Source organism: Taudactylus pleione, unplaced genomic scaffold (assembly GCF_031769625.1).
Source record: "Taudactylus pleione unplaced genomic scaffold, aTauple2 ptg000157l, whole genome shotgun sequence".
NCBI classification, from domain to species: domain Eukaryota; kingdom Metazoa; phylum Chordata; class Amphibia; order Anura; family Myobatrachidae; genus Taudactylus; species Taudactylus pleione.
In genome coordinates this window covers 6,868,935-6,889,902 of record NW_028284559.1, presented here as the reverse complement: position 1 = coordinate 6,889,902, position 20,968 = coordinate 6,868,935, and the positions used below count along the sequence as shown (strand labels likewise).

Below are 20,968 nucleotides of genomic sequence, written 5' to 3'. Positions count from 1 at the left end.
CACCGGATGGACAGAGCATCCACCAGAGACGCCCCTTAGTCTCTTGTGCGAGACCCGTACACCGGCAACTTGTTGTTGTGCCGGGACGCCATGAGGTCGATCTCTGGAAGACCCCACCTGTCCACCAGCAGTTGAAAAACGTCCGGGTGCAGGGACCATTCCCCCGGATGAACGTCCTGGCGACTTAGAAAGTCCGCCTCCCAATTTAGCACTCCCGGGATGAAGACCGCTGATATGGCCGGAAGATTGCGCTCTGCCCAAACCAGGATCCGAGAGACCTCTACGAGAGCCGCCCGACTGCGAGTTCCTCCTTGCCTGTTTATGTAGGCCACGGTGGTAGCGTTGTCCGACTGGACCTGCACCGGGTGACCCTGGAGAAACCGATGTGCCTGCTGGAGAGCATTGAAGACCGCACGGAGTTCCAAGATATTTATTGGAAGCTCCGCTTCTGTCGGCATCCACCTGCCCTGGAACAAGTGTGGACCCGAAACTGCTCCCCAGCCCCGAAGACTGGCGTCCGTTGTCAACAGGACCCAATTTGGAACCCAGAACGGACGTCCCTTGTTGAGGTGGGTCGTCTGTAACCACCAAGCAAGGGACAGGCGAACCTCCGGGGTGAGCACAATCGTCTGGGACTTCAGAGACTGAGGCAGCCCGTTCCACTTGGACAGGATCAGGTGCTGCAGAGGTCTGGAGTGAAACTGGGCGAATTCCACCGACACCATGGAGTCCAGTAACCTCATCGCCGAGTGTAGGGACACCCGGCGGCTGTGCAGACAACTGCGCACCCTTAACTGTAAAGCAGAGATCTTGTCCTCCGTCACGAAGATCCTCTGCTGTCCCGAGTCCAATAAGGCTCCAAGATGCAGAATCCTCCGAGACGGGATTAGAGTGGACTTCTGCCAGTTGATTAGCCAGCCGTGCCGTTGCAGCAGTGCAATGGTCAGGTCCAAGTGGCGTAACAGGAGCTCTGGAGATCCTGCCACCAATAACAGGTCGTCCAAGTACGGCAACATGCGGACTCCCTGCAGCCGCAGAGAAGCCGCCATGACCGCCATCACCTTGGTAAAAACACGTGGTGCTGTCGCCAGGCCAAAAGGTAACGCCCGAAACTGGAAGTGGTCCCTGCGGATTGCAAACCTGAGGAACTGTTGATGGCGCAAAAGAATAGGGACATGCAGGTAAGCGTCCTGTATGTCCAATGACACCATGTAGTCCCCAGGTTCCAGCGCCAGAATGATGGACCGTAGGGTCTCCATCCGAAACTTCGGAAACCCGCAAAGACTTGTTGAGTGCTTTGAGGTTGAGAATCGGACGATACGACCCATTGGGTTTCTGTACCAAAAAAAGATTTGAATAGAAACCCTGGCCCTCTGGGAGAATGGAACAGGCACTATAACTCCAGCCTGGAGCATAGTGTGCAATACCTTCCGCAGCTCAATAGCCTTGTTCCGGTCTGATGGTAGACCCGTGGTGAAGAATAGCGCCGGGAGTCTGTGCCAGAAGGAGAGGGCGTACCCGTGAGAGACCACCACGAGAACCCAATTGTCTGTCGTAGTGGCCGACCAACACTGGGTGAACTGCAGCAGGCGGCCTCCCACCCTGGGATCCCCCAAAGGGAGGCCCGGACCGTCAGGCCGCAGGCTTGTCATCTGGCTTGGGGGCCGGACGTCTGGTACTCCATGCCTGCTTCCGGGGCTTGGCCGATTTCTTAGGGCCAGCCTGTCGAGGAAACGACTGTGGTTTGGGCCTGCCCTGGGCCCTAGATGACCGAAAGGACGATGGTCCAGAACCAGAAGGAGCAGCAGCCGACGGGAGACAAGCCGATTTGGCTGCCGCCAGCGTGGCCACAATCTTATGCAGATCCGGACCGAAGAGAACTTCTCCGGTAAACGGCAACGCCTCCAGACCCTTTTTGGAATCTGCGTCCGCCTTCCAGGATCGCAGCGAAAAGGTGCGACGAGCAGCCACCGCTGCTGAAGAAATTCTAGACACCAGAGTACTAATGTCTAGGGCTGCCTCGTTGATATAAGTGGCCGAATCACGGAGATTGCCAATCAACTCCGCCTGTTCAGCCGGACAGTCGGAATCAAAAGAAGCCTCTAATGAATCCGCCCAGCGCTCCATTGCTCTGGCAACCCAGCAAATGGCCATAGCCGGCCATGCTGCCCCCCCCGCAAGGGAATAAGCGGACTTCAGGCAGATCTCCACCTTGCGGTCCGTAGCATCCTTAAGGGAGGACATGGATGGCATCGGCAATGTGGCACTACGGACAAGACGGGTCACGTGAGAATCCACCTGTGGAGGGGATTCCCACTTTGCAAAATAATTATCCGCAAACGGATAAGCCACCGCCAGGCATCTCTGCGGCTGGTATCTTTTGCCAGGCTGTTTCCACGCCTCCTCTAAATGGTCCACTAACTGACCCGAAAGAGGAAAGACAGTGGCATCGCCCTTCACATCTTTGAAAAAGGCATACTTAGATTTAGCCGCTGGGGGAACTTCGTCCTCAATCACCAAGGCTGTGCAGACCGCCCAAATAAGTCCAGGAATATATACCTTGGACTTTGCATCAGCGTCCTTAGTATGGAGAGGTTCCTGATCGTAAGGATCCAGAATCTCCCCATCATCAGACGTCCCCTCGTCATCCTCATAAGGAGCCGACAGAGACGCCACCGGCCGTTTATGCGGCCGCATCACAGACTCCCCTTGCAACACATCCGACAAGTGCTGTACAGAACTCGTCATGGAGTTAACCCACGCTGGCTCCTGAGAAACCGGGAGCGGGGAAATAGGGAGACTGTGGGGTACCACCAATTGTCGTGGGAAACCCTGCATGGGTGACGACACCACTGACTGCTGGGACAAACCCATCGGAGTAAACGCGGGCTGCGGAGCTAACTAGCCCACTAAGGCTGTAAGCGCCTGAGCGAAACAAGCCCAGGGCGGCTCCTGTACCGGTGCTGTGACCGTAAGCGGCCGCGCCATGGACCTACACTGCCGGCAAAGGCCCTCCGCGCTACCCTCCCCCTCCGCTAACGGTACTTTACATGTAGTACATTGTAGCCGGAGAGGAAAATCACTTTCAGACATGATGGCACCAAGTATGTGACCCCTCTCACCAATTATATAGTAAATAGGCGAGAGACCACCCTGCAGCACCGCACTGCAAGGGCTTAGCAGAAAGAACAGGGACAGAATAAAGCTGACAGTTTAGAAGAAAAGTTACAGGCAGCAACGCTAGCACAGTCACATACAATGCAAAGAAAATCAATTCCTGCACTAACAGCGCTGATCACTCAACTACGCAGACACAGGGCCTGGTAGGACACAGCGCTGCATACACAGACCTGACCACAGCGGAGGAGAGGTATGCGGGGGGACCCAGACCACGATGCTTCCGTCCAGCGCTTCAAGCAGCGTTCACCATGCGTCCAGAAGAAGATGGCCGCCGAGGAGCAGAGAGGAGGCTGGCCTGGGGGAGGAGCGCTGCCACAGGACCAGTCGGCAGCGTGCAGAGAGGGCTGTGTGCAGCGGGGGAGGTGCCGGCTGTGAGACAGGGAAGGCGCGCTCCCCTGGCATGCATTTAATCCCTGGGACGCCGCAGCGCTACCGCTCTGCTGCGGTCCGCTGTCCCAGGGGTTAGTGGAAGCGCAGGTTGGTCGCCTGGCTCCACGCTGCAGCCAGTCCCCAGGGAGCCCCCTGCCTGGGGACTCAGGACCATGTGATCAGCAAGGACCCACCGCGGGACCCCGCTGCTTACCTTTGTCCCCCTTAAATCCGCCCATGGTCCGGAACATCTGGGGTCACCGCTAGCTGTGACCCCAGATGCTCACCAGCATCCCCGGATCGGTACCGGCGGGGGTGTAGGGAAGACAGCATGGACGTCAGGACTGACTGTCCATGCTGTACATCCAGATGTGCAGCCACAGCTGCATAGGAGAAAGCTTCAGGGGCTCTTCTAGCCCCCACTCCGACAAGTGCACCCGACTCCGGCCGGGCACCAAACTAAACTGGGGTGCCTTGGCTCGGGGGCGGGGTATAGGAGGGAGACCCTAGTGCATCCTGGGAGGCTGAAAAGCTTAACTCTATGGTGCCCAGCGACTGACGTCACACCTATACCCCCAAGGTATCCTGTGGATACCCTATGGACCCTGAAGTAGAAATATATATATATATATATATATATATATATATATATATATATAGAAACCCCCCCCTTAAAAATCCTGCATTTGCCCCTGGTTAGTTTATCTCTCATGGCATAGAAGAATCATACATCATGTTGCAATTGGAGGAATCCGGACAGCCATCAGGTAAGTGTATCACATCTAATTTGCCCAGTTCCCTGTGAAGCACATGTGCATGCTTAAGCTGGGTACACACTAAATGATACATTGGAAAATATGTCGTTTTAAGGCGAATGGGAACGTCAACCCAGCCACATCGCCCAGTGTGTGCGCACTATTGCGTGCTCCCATGAGTTGTTCATCGCATCTTCAGATCTGCCTGCGTTGCAGGCAGCCCTGAAGATCCAGTGGCCAACAACATGCTTCTGGATGCAGCGGGGAAGTGAGTGTTTGGTGGTCTGCTTCCACTGTTACAGGGTGGGCGTAAATAAAATTGAAGAACTTTGTGCAGATCCTAAAGCTAGCAGCTCCTATTCAGTGTGCATATTGTCATTCTGTCTCTGTATGAATTGAAAGCAAAGCCACCAATTTGTTGAGATATAGAGAAACTGCAAAACAACTAATTGGGGCGCTGTATTTACCAAAAACAGTCTGAAATACTAAAATAGATTTAAATTAGACCCAGCTGCAGTAATTGCGTGGAGGGAAGTTGGAAACATGTAACAATAATCAAACAAAACACGCACATAAAAACAGCACTTTGGGGATAATTAAAACATACCAGATTGATTTATTAGAGACACATAATATACCTCTTTATAACAATTAATAGACCCAAACATTGAAGCATCTCTGGCTACACAGCTATGACTCTCCCACAAGACGATTTAGTTGCTCGCGTATACATTGTTGGAGACCAGAAACGCCCATTTAATAGCGGCAGACAAACGGCCAAGATCCGTCCACCTCAGAATGGCCTAGAGATACAAAGGGATGCACACGTTCTCTACAGTACATGCTCTAGAATTTGCTAGATGTGGCCACATATGGAGCTGTGTGTGACCCATTTCCTTATATAACAGAGATAAATGCAATAACTTTATATCAGCTGCTGAAACATTTGCAAATATAATTGGTATGTAATATAAAGTAGTGATTGAAAGGAATATACATTTGTTCCTACACACAGCAACTGAGTTCTCAGTAATACGAGTGAAAGACATTTTAGTCAACTTCAGCATATAAATTAGTACTTTTACATAAAGGCAACTTGCATATCTTTTTTAGCGTTTCTTTTCAGAGACAGTAACGCTTTGTGTATACATATCGCAATTTTCTTAAAAGCGTTTAGCATGCATTCATGTGTTAGGGACATGGTCAGCTGCAGTGTAACTTCAGTTAGGCGGAAGCTGTACCATGTCAAAGAGCAAAAGGTCAAGTACTGTACTGCAGAGGAGGGGAAGCTTAAAGTTATTTCACAGAACACAGGAGATCTATTTAAATCAGTGTTTCCCAACTCCAGTCCTAGCTGTTTCCACAGACAGAAATACTATAAACAGGAGTTGTTGGGATCAAGCTAGAAACTCTGCTTTAAATATATCTACTGTTCAAATCCCGACAGCAGCAGCCCGATAGAGTAGGAAATCCCGACCGTCCTAAGGTAAGTACTAACCTAATTCTACCCCCTAACCCCCCTCAAAGTGCCTAAACCTAACCCCCACTTCCCCGCAGCCTAAACCTAAGTCCCCCGTGGGGTGCCTAACCCTAACACCCCTGTCCCCTAGACTAAACCTAACCTCCCGGGGGGGGGTGCCTAACCCTAAGTCCCCCCCGGGAGCCCCTAACCTAATCCTCCCCCCACGGCTGTCTGCGCCCGGCTTACCTTCGATCAGTAAGCCGGGTATCGGGCTCCCTGCGTAGGTCTAATGACAGGCGTCGGGATTTAGACGCCTGTCATTAGTGCCTTGCCGAGATTAGACAGTCGGGAAGCCGGCGGTCGGGATTACGTCCGTCGGCTCCCCTACTGCACTAAGGTAGCATAAAGTAAGAAACATAGAGAAAAAACTGTTACTGAATGTACCTCCTGTATACAAGGAGAGTGCATTATAACTCACCAAAATGACAGTAAAATCACACAGCTGTTTAGCCAAATAAACTGACAAACAATCCAAAGTAAACAAAGAACCCCACCCAGAACTGAATAAGAGGGGTTTGTGTACTTCTCACCTAATGAAGTAAGTAGGGTGACAAGTACCTCTCCTAAGGGACATCAGGTATTGATTCAGCCAACCACTGCAGTCCCCATCACATTACTCAATTTGTCCATATCTACTAATAGGACACTTCTATTTGCAGCATGTCTGTGTAGATATCGAACATACAACATTGATTTACTTAAAACCAACTAAATAAAGAAAAATTCAAATAAAACGTATAAGAACCATAGAACGCACATATATGGTAATCACTTAACAGAGAATGTTTTGGAATCATGTTATTTTTGTTGCTAAACCTGTGTGTGTAATTCACTGGGTACCATCACCACGTGATGCAAAGGCATTTATAAGACTTCTTGTTGGTAGTATTTGAACCCTTAATTGGACACACTCCGCAGGGTTTCTGTGAGAATATACCTCAATATCTGATGGAGCCCAGTTAGAATTCCTTATATCAGCTTTGCAATTATCTGTATACTGTATGAATGTGGGACGTTATCTGTGACTTATGGCTGCTTTATGATTATATTTTGTAATCCTTTATTGTCTGAATATCTTCAATAAAAATGAGAGTTATGGTAAGAACTTACCTTTGTTAAATCTCTTTCTTCAAAGTTCATAGGGTCCACAGGGAGACCTTGGGGTGTAGGTGATGGATCTGGAATCCGGGCACCACACAGTTAAAAGCTTTCGGCTCCCAGGATGCACTGGTCCACTCTCCCTATACCCCGCCACCGAGCCAGTCTCGCCTCAGTTGGTAATAAGCCAAAGACCGGAGGAGGATAAAAAGAGAAGGAAGACCGGAACACTAAAGAATCACACTTTCACAGAGAAGGAGACGGAAAACCAGTGACCAGCAACATAGCCCCTATGCAGCCAGGGGGACCCTATGGACTTCGAAGAAAGAGTTAACAAAGGTAAGTTCTTACCATAACTCATTTTCTTCTTCACGGTCCATAGGCTCCACAGGGAGACCTTGGGGATGTCCCAAAGCAGTCCAGTCCTTTTAAGGGTGGGGATGCTCCTGCGCTGAGAGGAGAATCCGGCGCCCAAAGGAAGTTCCCCTGAGAGGCGAAAGTATCAAAGGCATAGAACCTTAGAAAGGTCTGGACAGAAGATCACGTGACCGCCTTACACAGCTGAACAGCCGAGGCACCATGGCAAGCTGCCCTTAAGGGACCCACAGACCGAGCGGAATGAGCATTAACAGAAGCAGGAACAGGAAGGCCTGCCTGTGTGTAAACCTCAGAGAGTCATACGAAGCCATCTAGCCAATATTTGTTTATTGGCTGGCCATAATTTTTTGTGAAATCCATAGAGTACAAATAAGGAGTCAAATTTTCGGAGGGAACTGGTACGGTCCACATAAATCTTGAGGGTGAGGACCACATCCAAATAGGCCTCACCTGCCAAGAGATCGGGTGATTGAAAAGCCGGGACTATAATTTCCTCATTAATGTGGAAACTAGAAACAACTTTAGGAAGGAACCCAGGGCAATGGCGAAGCACAGCCCTGTACCGGTGAAGTATCAGAAAAGGGGAGCAACAGGAGAGCTCCCCCAACTCTGACACCCTCCTGGCAGATACAATTGCCAGAAGAAAAAGAGTCTTAGCTGTTAACCACTTGAGTTCCACCGAATCTAGTGGTTCAAATGGAAACTACCGCCAAATCCCAAGGAGCCACTGGGGGGACAAAGGGATATTGAATCTGGAGGACACCCTGGAGGAAGGTGTGGATATCCGGAAGCGGAGCAAGTCTTTGTGGAAACCATTTTGACAGAGCAGAGACATGCACTTTCAACCAGTCCAATCCAGCTTGAAGAAAGGCCAGGACTCTGGAAATCCAAAACACCTGAGGGTCGTAATTTCTGGGACAACATGATTGGAAATATGTATGCCACACTCTGTGGTAGATCCTAGCAGAAGCTGGCTTACGCCCTTTAAGCATTGTGTTGATGACAGAACGAGAGAATCCTTTGGACCTTAGGAGGGATGCCTCAAGAGCCACGCCGTCAAAGACAGGTGATCCAGGTCCTGGTAAAGGCAAGGACCAAGAGACAACAGGTCCGGACGTTGAGGCAATAGGAACGGAGTGTCGATGGATAGACTCAGAAGATCTGAGTACCAATGACGCCTGGGCCAGGCTGGAGCCACCAGCAGGTCAGTGCCTCAGTCTTGTTTGAACTTCTGAAGAGCTCAAGGGAGACTGGAGGAAACAGGTACGCAAACTGGAAGGTCCACTTCACTGACAGAGCGTCCACCAAGGTTGCGTCGGTATCTCTTGTTCTGGACCCGTTTACTAGTAATTTGTGATTGTGTCGGGAGGCCATGAGGTCCACCTCTGGGATGCCCCATTTGTCCACTAGGAGTTGAAACACCTCTTGGTGAAGAGACCATTCCCCTGGATGCATGTCATGACGGCTGAGGAAGTCCGCTTCCCGATTGAGAACTCCCGGAATGAACACTGCCGAAATGGCCGGGAGGTGACACTCTGCCCATGTCAGAATGCGTGACACTTCAGTCACTGCTGCCTGACTTAGAGTGCCTCTTGATGGTTGATGTAAGCTACCGTTTTGGCGTTGTCAGACTGAACCTGCGCTGGTTTTCTGTGAAGTATGTGTTTGGCCATCTTGAGGGCCCTGTACATGGCCCAAAGTTCCAATATGTTAATTGGGAGTGTTGGTTCGACTGCTGTCCAATGACCCTGAAAAGAGTATGGACCAGTCACTGCGCCCCAGCCCCGGAGACTGGTGTCCGTTGTTAGGAGTACCCAGTACGGGATCCAAAAGGGGTGACCCTTGGTTAGATGAGACATCAGTAGCCAGCAAGACAGAGACAGATGCACCTCCGGAGAGAGCGCTATTGTCTGAGCTTTGATCTGGTGGGGCAATCCGTTCCATCTGGAGAGGATCAGTCCCTGCAGAGGTCTGGAATGAAATTGAGCATATTCCATGATGTCGAAGGTGGACACCATGGATCCCAGAAAATGCATCGCCAAGTGGATTTACACCCGGCGACTGTGGAGGCATCTATGTATTCGTAGTTGTAATGTGGAGATCTTGTCTGAAGTCAGAAAGATTCTCTGCTGCTGAGAATCCAGTAGGGCCCCTAGATGAGCCTCTATGAGGGATTCAGGGAGGACTTTTTCCAATTGATTAACCACCCGTGTGCCTGTAAAGGCAATTGTCAGTTGTAGGTGGTGGCGAAGCACTTCTGGAGAACCTGCCAACAGGAGGAGGTTGTCCAGGTATGGTAGTAGCTGGATACCCCGATTCCGCAGGTGGGCCGCCATGATAGCCATAACTTTGGTAAACACCCTTGGAGCTGTGGACAGGCCAAACGGTAGCGCCCAGAACTGGAAGTGTTGCTCTAGTATAGCCAACCGGTGATAACGCTGGTGAGAGGGCGATTTAGGGACATGTAGGTATGCATCCTGAATATGCAGTGATACCAGAAAATCCCCAGGTTCCATAGCCAGAATGATGGAACGTAGGGTTTCCATCCTGAACCTGAGAACCAAGGAAATTGTTCAGGGATTTGAGGATGAGGATAGGCCGATGAGACCCATTCTGCTTCTGCACCAAAAAGAGAGTAGAATAATAACCAATCCCTCACTGGGATAGTGGCACTGGCACAATTACACCTGCCTGCAGGAAGGACTGTATGGCTTTCTGGATCTGTAAGGCCTTGCTCTTGTCTGAAGAAGGGCCTGTGCAGAAAACTGGTGAGGTCTTCGAAGGAATGACAGGACGTAATGGTGAGAGACCACTTCTCTTACCCAAGCGTCCTTGGTGGTTTGACACCAGCACTGGGCGAATTGAAGAAGTCGGCCGGCCTCCCACTCTGGGATCCCCCAGAGGGAGGCTTACCCCGTGAGGCTGTGGGTTTATTATCCTCTGGTTTGGAAGCAGGGTATCTTGTGCTCAGGCCTGTTTCTTAGGCTTGGCGGCCTTCTTGGCAGCTGTCTAAGAAAGGACTGTCCTTTGTGTTTTCCTTGGGAACGAAAGGAAGAGGTACGAGACTTTGAAGGGGCAGATGCTGAAGGTAGAAACGCAGATTTCGATGCTGCCAATGTGTCAACAATCTGGACCAAACAAGATCTCCCCGTTGTATGGTAAGACTTCCAGGCCTTTCTTAGAATCAGCATCCGCCCTCCAAGAGTGCAACCACAGGGAATGGCGAGCAGACGCAGCCGAGACTCTGGAGGTCAGTAGACTGGCATCCAGACCAGCCTCACCAACAACAGCTCCTGAAAGAGTATATCGATTTCAGGCAAGTTTCCACCTTCCTGTCTGTAGGATCCTTTAAGGAAGAAATGGAAGACATAGGTAGTGCAGCACTTTTTATTAAACGTGTAACATGAGATTCCACAGCAGGGGGTAATTCCCATTTTTTACAATGAGCCTCAGGAGATGGGTAACATGAGGCCATGAGGCCAAACGTTTTTGAGGCTGATACCTTTTACCAGGCAGCAGCCATGTGATCCACTAGCTGATCTGTTGAGGGAATACTGCCGAAGTCACCTTGACCCATTTAAACTGAGGGTGGTTGGATTGAGGGGCTGGCTCATCATCCTCTATTACCAATATAGATTTGACAGCACGCACCAAGGCAGGAATATTAATATTTGACCTAGTCTCATCCTCTTGCAGAGGTGAGTTAGAGGCATCAGCAACCTCTCCATCGTCAGATGACATCTCAGAGAGTTGTGTGGACTGAGATGACAACACAGGACGCTTAGCTGAGTTCAGGGGTTTCTCCCCTTGCAACATGGTCTGAAGGGCAGTAGAGGAAGCGTCAGGCTCTGCACTGAAGTAGATAAAACATCTACCCATGGTGGATGCATAGCCTGCGGTAGTCCCTGAAGGGAATGACAGACTGCTGATGTACAGGAGGAGTCTGCATAATGAGGTAGACCCTGAGAGGGCATGATGGTCTGCTGAGGTAACCCCATCTGGGGAAAAACAGCTGGGACATGCCAGGTGGCCCGCAATGGAGGCCAGGACCTGAGAAGAGGCATCCCAAGGGGGTTCCTGTACCGCTGTTGGGGGCTTTGAGGTGCATGGAGAATTATAACTCCTCACACATAATCCCTCCCGAACCAAATCCTCCTCACTTAAACCTGCAAGATAGCAGAATGGGTGCAGAAGTGTGTACAATACCCTTGTCAGACATGTCTGACACACAATATGGCACTGGGTATGATGCAATCACGAGTATATAGGATATTAGAGCAAAACACTGGTCCTGACAGATGCTTGGATAAGATGCAGGAGCCCATTGCCTAAATATGCAAAACACTGGTCCTGTCTGATGCTTGGGTAAGTTGCAGGAGCCTGTGCCTAAATATGGCACAATGCAGCACACAACAGTATGTGACAGACCTCACAAATATTATCCTTTTATATATGTGAGGTATAAGAACTACCCTAACTACACCTGTATTAGGGCAGAATTAGAGGAAAGGTATAGATATATGCTGACAGTTAGGAGAAAAAGACAGACAGGCAGCGCTAGCATAAGTCACAAATTGCAAATTGGCACTACAATCAACTACACAGACTCAGTGTAGTTGATTAGGCTATAGCGCTAAATACACCAACCCAAGGGAGAGGTATGTAGGGGGACCGGACCCCGTGCTGTCCTGAGAGAGCTGCGACTGCACCACTTGAAGAAAATGGCTGCCGGAGACCTCAGAAGGGGCGTGGCCGGACAAGAACGGTTCAGGGAAGGCAGACCTCAGAGGAAAGGCACCCTGAGCTGAGGAGCCGCTTGAAATCGGGAAGCTGTCTCCCCTGGCTGATCGTTAAGCCCCCCGGGATGCTGGTTCCCGCACAGATTGTCCCTGGTGGTCTAGTATACGCGGTGGCTAGAGCCTGCATCCACACTCAACCACCTCCGGTCTGTACCCTGAGACCGGAGGTATAGACTGCCTTAATGCGCGGGTCACCGCTAAGGATGACCCGCCTTACCTGTCCCCTTAGTTTCCGGCTGCAGTCTGAGTCCTCTCCGGGGGCCTTGGCTACAGCTGACCCACAGAATGCCCGCCGAAATCCCCAGCTCAGTACTGGCATCGGAGCGGCAGCGCAGACATCCCACGGACAGTCTGCTGCTGCGTGCTCTAGTTGAAGTAAAATGAAATCAAAATAAACAAAAATAACAAGCTTAAGGGCTGCCTAAGCAGCCCCCTGCGTAATGTTGACTCGACTACGGCCGGGGACCAACGAAACTGAGGTGCCTCTGGCTCGGGTTATAGGGAGAGTGGACCAGGGCATCCTGGGAGCTGAAAGCTTTAACTGCATGGTGCCCGGATTCCAGATCCATTACCTACACCCCAAGGTCTCCCTGTGGAGCCTATGGACCCTGAAGATACTGCTTTTTTAATCGTTTAATTATAGCCAGTATTTTATGTAAGCTCAAGGGTACCTTTCTCCATGTAATTATAGGGGGCGATTCAAATCAGCATTAGTTGAATAGCGGAAGAGAGCTCCCAGAGCTATTCAATTCACTGCAATGTTTACACCGACGGGAAGCAGTTAAGTCGGAGAATGCCGTTTCTCACGCCTTAACCTGGGTGATTAGTTGCGAGAGCAGACATTCTCCAACTAAAGTGCCGGCCGCGAGGCTGTTAGCCAGAAAACAGGCTGTAAGCCAGAAAACAGCCACCTGACCGGCACTTTAGTTGGATTTCTCCTCGTGCCATCTGGAGGGTGCAAGAAGAAATTATTAGTTGGACTAAACGGCTCCCTTCCGGCGCTATTCAATTCCCGCTGAATCGAATCGCTCCCATAGTCTTGGGTTAGCTGGATCAAACAGCACCTTGCATATAAAATGTAAATGGATCCAAAACAACACAGGATCTAATAAACATTAGTCTGCAGGGAAGATCTATTAGAGACTCCTCTCAGTTCTTGGTAAACTGTAAATTAAATGTACTGAACCCTATGATCTTAGAGCCCAACAGTATACAGAAGCGTTGACACTGAAATGACATGAATGCAACATTTTATATATTATATCCAGTGTGCAAATTTACTAAAGTGAGAGTTTTTAGAAGTGAGTTTTAGAAGAGATGTTGCCCATAGCAACCAATCAGTTTCTAGCTATTATCTTCTAGAAGGTGCTAGTAAAATGTTAAGTAGAATCTGATTGGTTGCTATGGGCAACATCTCTTCTAAAACTCACTTCTAAAAACTCTCACTTTAGTTAATTTACCCCTAATAATCCAAAGGCCCTTTCTTCATAGTGTTTCACCTACCAGCAGTGCCAGGTAACCTGTTTATACCTAGCTGCGTAAGCAGCTCAGACACAAAGTACCACACGCAAAGCACCACATTGTATAACCACTTTAACTGGCTAATAAATATTCCAAAATATATACTGTATATATATATTTTTTTAATATCACCGTCTTGCAAGAAGAGCAGCCAGCAGCAGGGGATGATCCTAAGGATAGCCAATGATTGCTGGCTGGGAGAGGGAGACAGGGCTGGTGCAGTGCTGTCAGCAGCCCAGGCTGGTGGCCAATCCTATCAGGATAACCCATCACAGTGCAGTTTAGGATCGCAGGCAGCAGGGGATGGTGGAGAGGATGCCGCAGCACCCAAGAGGCTGGCTGGGTGAATGGGCTGAGCCCGGCAGCTGCTTGAAGATTAGCCGGCTGGTTCCTCTGGCACAGTCGCATCAGATGTGACCGTGTCAGGGAAAGCCCAGCCTGGCGTGAAAGCATCTGATGCGACCACACCAGGCAAGTGGTTAAAGGTTTTTGTTGGCCAATATATTTGTGCATGCGTGTTCTCTTCCTCTGTCTTTTCTATCTTTTTGTAAATGAAATAAAATCCACATTTTTAAAAGAAATTTATTTATATTATAGATTTCTGTACAACAGTCACAAGTTAAAATAACATGAATCTGTAACGATAAAACTATACACACACATACATAAAGTGAGGAAGCCAGATTCGTACAGGAATAAAGATATTGATTTAAAAACAAAACAATGTCATGTTTGTTGACTTCTGTTTCCTCTTGGAGGAAATATGAGTATTGCACTTAATAACAATCTTCCATAAAATTGAAACGGTAAAAACTGGAGTTACACCTTGCAAATAGAATTTCACATTTAGATAAAAAGTGAGGGAATAACCTTTTTGTCAATTCCTGTTTCCATATAAAAAGTTTACAGTATGACATTTCCTTTGTTAATGGTGCTAGTTTAAAACATAAAACTTCATATCTGTGTGAATGGAGCATATTATGATCTTTTCTCGGCCCATGCACACAGGCGAGTGGTAGGGAAAAGATTGATGGGAGCATACAGAGGGGATATAAGGCTAACATTGCTTGCTTTTAATAAAGGTATATGCTGTAGTATTGAGAGGAACAGGAAACAAACCATCTTCAGTCATCACTGTTGCAGCCAGCTCCAGTCCAAGCTCTAATGAAGAAATACAAATCTGCAGATTAGCCAACTAATGTAAAAACAAAGAAAGAAAATAAAAACCAGTATAGAAAATCTGGCCAGTAAAAACAGAACACCACAATTCAGAACTTCACACATAACTTTAATAAATGTGTATGGTTTACTAAATAACCGAAGTTTCCCTCTCTGTTGGAAACATTACTTGTACAAGCCATGGCGCTTACGTTCCAACGGAATCGGTATGTAATGCCGCCGGATGTGTTCCCGGCAGACGTAATACAGACGCTGGAAGCTCGAATAGTGGAGATCCCGACTGGGGCTGGTAAGTACCCTAACCCTCCCCTCTCCCCCCCTAACCCTCCATTAGTAGTGCCTAACCTCTCCCCCTTCTGGCGCCTAACCCTAAACCCCCCCTTCCCGCACCCTAAACCTAACCCTGCCAGGGGTGCCTAACGGCTAACAGTCCCCTCCCCCTTACCTTTGTTCGGAATGCCGGCTGTCAGGATTTCGGCATATGGCTAAAGATAGGCGTCTGGATTTAGATGCCTATCTTTAGTACCATGTCGGAATTCCAGGCCAGGATTCCGACGGCCGCCATTCCAGGGCGGCGGTAAGTTAACTGCATCCCCTTCCAACATGTACGTGGGGAAAAAAGATAAATACATTTCAAAATAATTTACAAAAGGGCTGAAATCTCACATGTAAAAATAATATTTATACTGACCACTATACTTCTTTCTTGCTCCATTGTGCTCTCAATAATCACAGTACTCAGCTGCTTCTGATAGAACAAGTTATCTTCTATAGCCCGCTTACAGGTCTCCCTGGAGAAAAGAAAGTTTATACACACATTTAAATTTTCTGCATAAAATTGCCTTATAATAGATGCCACAAATGTAATAATTCTATAAAAGTTCCCACTATCTGTGAAACACACGACTGTCCGAGTGGTAGATATACAGTATCTTTCCACCCTACATCAAAGTCCGGTAAATACAGGACATTACATCACCTAGAATATGCACAGACAGACAAGTCACAAAGTAAATAATGCAACGTACCCGCTCTTATCCTTTGGGATCAGCATGGAGGAGAGAGTCTGTGGAGAATTTGGATCTGACCAGCCTGATGTTTGTGGTGTATTTGGGTTTTCTAAATTGGCAGATCCCAATGAGCGCGCAGAGCTCTGTAAATTAACAGAAGAGAAAGTGCCAAGCGAATAAAGAATAGGTAAAAACACAATACATAAAGGGTATTCAAACAGTCAAAAACATCCGGCTTACACAGATAATTCAATCATCAGTAACTAATTTCAAAATAAGCACCGTAATCATTCCATATTATTTGTTCTATTCTTCAGAAGAGTGCAAGTAATGATGTGCCCATTTATAGCTGCTAAAGTAAGATCATTTATAAATAAATGTTGTTATAGAACTTTTTGGTTGGAACAGGTTGTAACTTCAAATCCATTCGAATAGGTTTTTGGAAACCAGGGCACCTGGAAGAGACCAACACAAACAGGAGAAAGACATGCAAACTCCACACAGATAGGGTCTGGGTCAGAATAGAACTTAAGGCTCAAGTGCTGGGAGTCAGCAATACTAGCCCATTGTGTCAGCACAGTGCCCAAGTTTTTTCAAGGTACTCTGCAAAATAATTAGTTCCTATTCAATTCCAATATATATTTCTTACAACAGGGCCTGGAAGACTGGCGACCCTTAACAAAACTGTCCATATGACTTTTCACTCGGTAAATATTTCAAAAATATAGGAGCCAGAAAAATGTGAGAATGATGCAAATGTCTAGTTGTTTGGCTATGCACATTGGTAGTTGTGGTTATAAATTATGCAGAGGTGCCTATTCTTCCTATATGCATATGTGTATAGTATGATATATCCAAGCTTGGATGCGAGGGGCTAACAAACAATCAGATGCTGCCCTCTATGGCAAAGAACACCCTTCCATTACAAACATCTTCCAGTGATTGTTTTAAAAGCAGTGATTGACATCTAAGTCAGCGTATCAGCAGGGGACTACTAGATTTGATACTCTTTCTTTAGCTTGCATGCACATACAGTACTTTGTTAGCTGCGCTGCTATAGAGGAACTCTAGGAGCACTACAGATTCCAAGCAGGTGCACTGGAGGTTGACGGCCATTGCAGCATGGTTTAAGGGTAGGAGAGAAGTTCTAAAGAGCACTGAACATGGGTGATTAATTAGAATCAAAGTTGAATTTTATTGGGCATAACTATTTGTGTCAGCTAACAATAAATATATTACTGGAAAGAACCTATCCACAATAACAGACCAAGTAAATGAGTATAACCTGGAAGAAAACCGCTGCCCTCATGTAAGGAATAGCAGCGGATATAAAAGGATGCTTACACATGCAATTTTCAGAAGGTGCCAGATCTCTCTCTGCCGTTTGGCCTGCATCTGCATAAGGGAGTTGTCCGCTTCCTTTATGTTATTCACAGTCATCTCGATTTGGGGTAGCAGGTCAATTATTTTCTGCTTGCAGCCCAGGAGACGGCTGTAGGAACAATTTATGTAGATTGATCATTAAAAACAGGATTTTGGTACTTACCGGGAAATCTGTTTCTCCGATTGCACAGGGAACACTGGAGTTACAGCACTGGGGTATAGCCGTGGATCGAGAGAGCCTGGCACTTTAAAAAAATAATTCTCAAGATGTGACTGGCTCCTCCCCCTCTACTGTATGCCCCATTAGCCCCTGTTAAAAAACTGAGCCAGAGGGGAGACTGAGAAAACGCATAAAAGGAGAAAGAACAGCTAAAAAGGAAATGAGTACAACCGTGAACCAACCACACTGCGCGGTATATAGCAGTCACACCAGAAACCACAACACAATGTAGCAAGGAATGCAGAAAAAACAAACGCACCAGGAAACCGTTAACACAACAGGAAAACAGCGCTGGGAGGGCATCCAGTGTCCCCTGCAGAATCGGAGAAACAGATTTACCGGAAAGGACCAGAATCCTGTTTTCTCCTTCATCCACTAGAGGACACTGGAGTTACAACCGTGGGAACGTCCCAAAGTCCCCCTCATGGGAGGGAGAACGCCGAGAGACTTTTAACACCCTACGGCCAAAACGAGCATCCGAGGCCGCAAAGGTATCAAACCTGTAAAACCTGACAAAGGTATAAAGAGAATACCAAGTAGCCGCTCTACAAAGTTGAGAAGCGGAGGCCCCCTGACGCGCTGTTCAAGAAGTACCTACTGAGCGCGTAGAATGTGCAGAAATGGAAACTGGCGGGGGCAAAGAATTAGCCAAATAAGCCTGACTGATAGTCAGTCGGATACATCTGGCTAAAGTCTGCTTGAATGCCGGCCAACCCCGCTCGGCTGCATCATAAAGGACAATAAGAGCATCAGTCTTACGAATCACCTCAGTGCAAGATACATAAATTCGTAGAACCCGCACCACATCCAGAGGATCAGAGGCTCCTGACGAATCCTTCAATGCCGGAACCACAATATGTTGATTTATGTGAAAAGTAGCCACCACATTAGGTAAGAAGGACGGGCAGGTATGAAAAACCAAGTAGTGAAACCTGCAAGAAAGGGCACCCAATTCCGAAACTCTCCGAGCAGAAGCAAGCGCCAACAACAAAATCAGTTTCCAGGTAAGGCATTTCAAATCAATGTCAGCCAATGGTTCAAAGAGCATGGACTGAAGAAAAAAAAAAAAAAAGAACAAGGTTAAAATCCCATGGAGATGTAGGTAGAACAAAAGGGAGGTTGTACACGAAGAACCCCCTGGAGAAAAATCTAAACTTCGGGAAGCAGCGCCAGCCGACGCTGAAAGAAAACAGATAATATAGAAACCTGCACCTTAAGGGAACCCAATCCATGCCTCATTGCAGTAAGAAGGAGGAGACGAGGTAAATGGAAAGAGGAAATGTAGGAACCACGCAACTCACATACGATTTCCAAATCCTATGGTGATGTGCTGAGGTGACCGGCTTACGAACCCGAAGCATGGTCGGAATCATCTTCCTCGGAATACCCCAACTTCTTAAAATGGTGGTTTCAACAACCATGCTGTCAAACGAAGACAACAAATCGGGGTGAACGAAAGGGCCCTGCGGCAGAAGGTCTAAGCGAAGGGGAACAGGGCAAGGATCATCCGCCAAGAGGAAGAGAAGATCAGAGTACCAAGCCCGGCGAGGCCAATCTGGAGCCACCAAAATGGCCATCACCGATTCGAGTTTGATGCGCTTGAGCACCGTGGAATTAGAAGGACCCGGATACACCAGATCGTATGGCCAGGGTAGAGACAGAGCATCCGCTCCTACTGCCCTGGGATCCCTTGTCTTGGAGTAATACATTGGTGATTGGTGACTGTTCCTGGAGGCCATGAGATCTATCTGAGGAATGCCCCAATGGAACACCAGGCGCCAAAAGACTTCGGGATGGAGAACCCATTCCCCTGGATGAAGATCCTTCCGACTGAGGTAATCTGCTTTCCATTTGTCTACTCCCGGAATGAAGATCGCTGAGATGGCCGGGACGTGTCTCTCTGCCCATTTGTCTTGCCTCTCGCATGGTCCTGCGGCTGAGAGTTCCTCCCTGGAGATTGAGCATTGTCGGACTGGATACGAACCGGAGTCCCCCTGTAACAGAGGAGCCGCTGCAATGAGAGCAAAATAGACGGCTCGAAATTCCAGGACGTTGATCGTCAGGAGAGACTCCTGGCGTGTCCAGCGGCCCTGGAACTGGTTGTTTAAGGTCACTGCCCCCCCAACAACGGAGATTGGCATCCGTGGTCCTGTTCAAAATACTGAATCGACATCCTGCCAGTAGGTGATCCGTCTGGAGCCACCAAAGTAGGGAGATCAGAGATTACGAAGATAAGGTAACGAAATGATGCATCTGCAAATGAGATCCGCACCACTGGGACAAAAGATCCCACTGGAACGTCCTGGAGTGAAACCTGCCGAACTGGATTGCCTCCAATGACGCCACCATCTTCCCCAGGAGTCTGATGCAAAAGTGGACAGAAACACGTTTGGGTTTGAGGACTAAGCGTACCAAGTCTGGATGGGATGCAGTCAGGAAGCAGACGGTCGAAATGCAGAGAAGCTGGCTTCCCGACTGTCTAATCCCGGGAGGGGGTCTAATGACAGGCGTCGAAATCCTGATGCCTGTCACTTCACCTACGCCGGGAGCCCGACGCCCAACATACCGACCAAAGGTAAGCCGGGCGGCAGGACGTAGACAGCTGCGGGGGGGGGTGTTAGTAGGTTAGGGGCTCCCGGGGGAGAGGACTTAGGGTTGGTTTGGCACCCCTGGGGGAGGATAGGCACCCCCACCCGGGAGTCTTCGGTTTAGGCTGCGGGGAAGGGGGGGTAGGTTTAGGCACATGGGGGGGAGGATAGGGTTAGGCACCCCTATGGGAGGGCTAAGGTTAGGGTGGAGGGATAAGGTTATAGTTAAAATACTTACCTGTCGGGATCTTCAGTTGCCGGTCTTCCAGCGTTGGTATTTGAACCGCTGGACATGCATATCCCGTCTGGATAGTCTGTGCCTTGTCCGGAGGAAGGAAAATTTGCAGTAACACTGTGTCCAGAATCACCCCAAGAAACGGAAGCCTTTGAGATGGTATCAACTAGGATTTATGGAAATCGATAATCCAGCCGTGTTGAATTAGGAACTGGCGTGTCAAGGCTACATGTTCCAATAGACTTTCCCTCGACGATGCTTTGATGAGAAGGTCATCCAAATATGGGACAATGTTGACTCCCTGTGAGCGAAGATTGGCAATCATCACCGCCATCACCTTGGTGAAGACCCTGGGAGCTGATGATAGGCCAAATGGCAGTGCCTGAAACTGGTAAAGGGAATCCAGAATTGCAAAGCGAAGAAAAGCTTGCTGCGGCTTCCAAATGGGGATGTGAAGATACGCATCCTTGATGTCCAATGAGACCGGATATTCCGCCTCTTCCAATCCCGCAATCATTTACTGGAGTGATTCCATCTTGAATCTGTGACAATACAGATAAAAGGTTTAAGGATTTTAGGTTTAAGACGGACCGAACCATCTGGCTTGGGAACTACGAAAAGATTTGAGTATAACCCCTGGGTTCCTTTGAGAAATTGGAACCAGAACCTCTGAGGCCAAAAGTCTGTCGATTGCCTGCTGAAGGACCAAATGTTTTTCCGGAACGACAAGA

General features: G+C 48.5%; 1 protein-coding gene across 1 annotated transcript in view; it reads right to left on the bottom strand.

Moving 5' to 3' along the window:
- Positions 1–14,188: 14,188 nt before the first annotated feature.
- Positions 14,189–20,968, bottom strand: part of CHUK (component of inhibitor of nuclear factor kappa B kinase complex) — a 35,307-nt gene continuing 28,527 nt past the window's right edge. Inside the window, exons 18-21 of the mRNA XM_088474980.1 lie at positions 17,156–17,303; positions 15,830–15,954; positions 15,493–15,592; positions 14,189–14,783 (exon numbers count right to left, since the gene is read on the bottom strand). Coding sequence (XP_088331106.1) covers positions 14,754–14,783; positions 15,493–15,592; positions 15,830–15,954; positions 17,156–17,303 — 403 coding nt within the window. The 3' untranslated portion in view covers positions 14,189–14,753. The remainder of the gene's footprint in view (positions 14,784–15,492; positions 15,593–15,829; positions 15,955–17,155; positions 17,304–20,968) is intronic.